Genomic DNA, 4,260 nt, shown 5'->3' on the forward strand with positions numbered 1-4,260 from the left:
TGGCTGCAGCTGAACTAAAACAACATCTGGAGTTTTCTGTCGATGAAGCAGAGTATGCAGGAATAGAATGTATAGCTTACTTCATAACCAATCTTATTTTACATTACAAAAAGATTAAAATATGTTAGATTGATGTCACCACTCTTGATAATTGGATAAAACTAATACCAGTTTCAGTTTACAAACTGATTATTAGGAATATCTGGTTAATATTACTGCTATAATTGATGAGTTCTGTTTAAATTAACTGATCAAAAGATATAAGTAGTTTAAAAATTCCTGGCGTCTTTCTTCTACAGACTGCATGCAAGTACTGAAGTCAAAATGAGCAATTTTACTTCCACGTCTACATTTCTGCTGTTGGAATTCTCAGAACTACGAGAACTACACATCTTACACTTGTTTCTGTTTCTAGCATTGTACTTGACAGCCATGACTGGGAATTTTCTCATCATTGCTGCAGTAGCCCTTGACCATCACCTACATAAACCAATGTACTTTTTCCTAACAAACTTGGCCATGATGGACATAGGCATTGTTTCTGTCATCATACCAAAAACTGTGGCCAATTCTATTATGAACAACTGGTCAATTTCTTATTCTGGGTGTGCAGCTCAAGTTTTCTTTTATTTCTTTTTTGGAGCATCAGATCTTTCCCTTCTAACTGTAATGGCACATGATCGCTATGTTGCCATCTGCAACCCATTACAATATGAGACAATTATGCACAAAGGAGCCTGCCTTCAGATGGCAGTCATTGTGTGGCTTACTAGTCTTCTTTATGCCACAGTACATACTTGTGGCACTTTTGCAAACACATTCTGTTCTAATGTTGTCAACCAGTTCTTCTGTGAAATCCCAAAATTACTGAAGCTCTCCTGTTCTGACTTTTATTTAGTTGAAGTTGGGCTTATTGTTCTAGGCTTCTTGATGGGACTAGGATGCTTCATTTTCACAATCATAACATACATGGAGATCTTTTCTGCAGTGCTCAGAATTCCTTCTGTTCATGGCAAGAAAAAAGCCCTCTCCACTTGCCTTCCCCACCTCATTGTTTTCTCGGTACTTATGTTCAGTGGAATCTTTGCCTATGCAAGGCCTTCCAGTGATGCTTCTTCTTATCTAGATATACCCTTTGCCGTGATATATACCATAATTCCTCCCATGCTGAATCCATTTATCTATTGCATGAGAAACAAAGAGATCAAGACTGCTTTGTGGAAATTCTTAGATTTTGGACATTGCTCTAAAACAATATTTAGAGTTCTGCATATACTGTTCTGCATATAAAAGGTTGGTTCTGCAATTTTTAATCTTGTAATATTACTCTTTCAATGTTTGCAATTGTGTCATGCAGATTGCTCACTGATGTATCCACCTTTTTCTCCATGTCATTTATCTTTATTTGTTCTTCACCCTCTTTTTAATTTTCTTTTTTCTTTTAATAACAGATACAATTTAAGTACAATCACATGTACTGCTTCTTACAGGCAGCCGTAGGGATGGGCCTAGGGAGTGATTATTGCTTCACTATAGGAGGGGGAGGTACCATCAGCCTTGAAGTAGGAGGTGTTGCATCCCCTCATTTACAGGAACTGTCTAGACCCAGAAGTGTTATATAGCTATTGCCAAGTGGCACATATACACTTTTGGGGCAAGGTGCTTGAGAAGGTGATGGTAGCCTGGTTTCAAGGATGTTTGGAGGAATATTATTGCAACAGTGCCAGTCTGGCTTCAGGCCTAGCCATTGCACTGAAACTGCCGTGGTTACCCAGGTTGATGATATCTTTCAACAGATAGGGGAAATGTAATCCTGCTTGGCCTCCTTGATCTCTCAGTGGCTTTTCAACCATGGTATCCTTCTGGAACATCTTAGGGGAGTGAGGTTAGGGTCTCTTTGCTTCATGGTTCCACTCATACCTCCAGAACCACTTCCAAAAAGTATTTATGTGAGGCTATTGTTCAGCACCATGGGAACTGTACTGTGGTGCTCTGCAGGGTTCCATCTTGTCCCCCATGCTACTTAGCATTTATCTGAAGCCACAGGGAGCTATCATCAGGAGATTTGGAGTGAGGTGCCATCAATATGCATATGACACCCAGCTCTACCTTTTAATTCTATGTAAATCAAGGGACATGATCACGGTATTGAACTGTTACTTGGAGATGATGATGGGCTGGAAATGGGCCAATAAATTCAAGCTGAATGCTGAAAAGATAGAGGTGTTATGTGTTCAGAATTCTCATGCCCAGGAGGTGGGCTGTTATTGGTGGGGTTGATCTCCCCTTGAAGGAGTAGGTCCTCAGCTTGGGGATACTCCTGGATCCAACATTGTCACTGGAGGCTCAGGTGGCCTCTGTGGCTGGGAATGCCTTTTTCCAGTTCCGGCTAGTTCACCAGCTTCAGCCCTTCATGAAAAGAAATTACTTTCAGGATGGATTATTGCAATGTGCTCTATGTGGGATTGCCCTTGGAGACAACTCAGCAATTTCAACTGGTCCAAAATGCAGCAGCCAGATTCCTGCCAGTCTGTTTCCAGGCCAAATTCAAGGTTCTCCTCCCCTTACTGTTTAAAGTCCTAAATGAGAAATATCTGGAAGACCTCCTCCTTCCCTACAGGCACTCTTGGGTGCTGAGGTCAGCAGAGGAGGCCATTTTGGTAATTCCACCACCCTCAGAAGCTCGTGGTGGTGCTGCCCCATTAGAGGACATTCTTTGTGGCAGCCTCTAAGTTGTGGAACTCCCTCCCCACAGAGATGTGTCTGGTAACTTTACTGTACAGTCTTTGACAAATGCTGAAGATGCACCTCTTTACACTGGCTTTTGACCCCTGAGGTGTATAGTTTAGTTTTAGGACCCATCCTATTTTTTGTGATGTGATTTTAGGTGTTTTTAACTTTTATTAATGCTGTATTTTAAAACTGTTTTTACCCACCCTGGGACCTTTGGGTAAAGGGTAATTATTATTGTTGTTGTTGTTTTTCACATTACGTCATGTTAAATTAAAAATACCCCATGCAATTATGCTGCTTCTCCTAAGCCCATTTTAAAACAAAATCTTACAAAACATATACTCCTGAACTCAGAAATGCTTGCATAACAACCTGCTAAGTTTTTATGGCAAAACACAAAACACTCAGGGAGAATCCAGAGTTCAACGTCTAAAACAAGAGTAAAAAATCCAGACCACTGTTGGACTTCTTTCTGTCAGTCGTCTCATAATGTGTTGAACTTCATTAAAAATCAATTATTTTCACAGAGCACATGTAATCCTATTACTGACTTTGCCCCATACTCTTCATCTTCTGCGGTTTAAAAGTTAAGGAAGTACATGGCAGATTTTTAATTGATTTAAGAATATTAAGATTGGAGTCTAGTATAATGCAGACATGGTCATTAAGAACTGATTGTCAGTGTTCTAAAAGCCAAACTAACCGCTGTTTGGCTTTGCTAATCAGAAAGCCACACTCATGGCCGACATTTATTCCACTTTAAAAAGTCATGGCTTTTCCCAAAGAATTCTAGGAAGTGTAATTTGTGAAGGGTGCTGAGAGTTGTTAGGAGACACCTGACTGTTGACTATTCATGTTCTTAACCAGCAAGGTCGTTTTTGCTATTAGTGAATAATAAGGAGATACCATATGAACAATAGGGATGTGATTCGCTATTTTGTAATATTTGGTTCACCATTTTTTATTTTCTGTCAATTGTGTTATGAAAGGATAGAAGAAAAACAACTGCAAAGTTAATTTAATTCAATTTATGTAGAAAATGTAATCAGGTGTAAATGGGAATTCTCTACTAACCTCTCACATAAAGCGCACACACACACAACACAAACACACACACACAACACACACACATTGTGGCACTTCAGCATTAAAACATTTGACAACTGTACTTGGATATACCGAAAGAAATCTGAGATAAGACTAGAAGAAATTTCACCAAGTGTCATTCCTTTTCAAGCACTGACACAGATATTGTATGCATTTATTATTTGATTATGTTGCCACAAAGGCAGAAGCAGCACAGTCTTATTTGAGAAGTTTCAGCAATGTTTTCTGATCAGGTGTACTGGACTCTTGGGAGCAAAACCTCCAAAGCAAAAACAGACTCATACATTTTGTCCTTCCCATCCATCTTGTCACTATATCCTGATGCAATATTTGGTGACTATTGTCATAGGTTATTTTGGTTTTTGTTTAGTGTAGAAAAAAATCAGCTACACTTACTGTGGCAAGCGCCCCAGAAAGTTA

At 39.4% G+C, this 4,260-nt stretch overlaps 1 protein-coding gene across 1 annotated transcript; it reads left to right on the top strand.

The window, feature by feature from the left end:
• The first annotated feature begins 324 nt into the window (after positions 1-324).
• LOC133367718 (olfactory receptor 14I1-like) lies at positions 325-1,290 on the top strand. Its single transcript, XM_061591817.1, has one exon. The coding sequence runs from the start codon at positions 325-327 to the stop codon at positions 1,288-1,290; it is 966 nt and encodes a 321-aa protein (XP_061447801.1).
• The last annotated feature ends 2,970 nt before the right edge of the window (positions 1,291-4,260 follow it).

This window comes from Rhineura floridana, chromosome 11, assembly GCF_030035675.1.
Source record: "Rhineura floridana isolate rRhiFlo1 chromosome 11, rRhiFlo1.hap2, whole genome shotgun sequence".
In the NCBI taxonomy this organism is placed as follows: domain Eukaryota; kingdom Metazoa; phylum Chordata; class Lepidosauria; order Squamata; family Rhineuridae; genus Rhineura; species Rhineura floridana.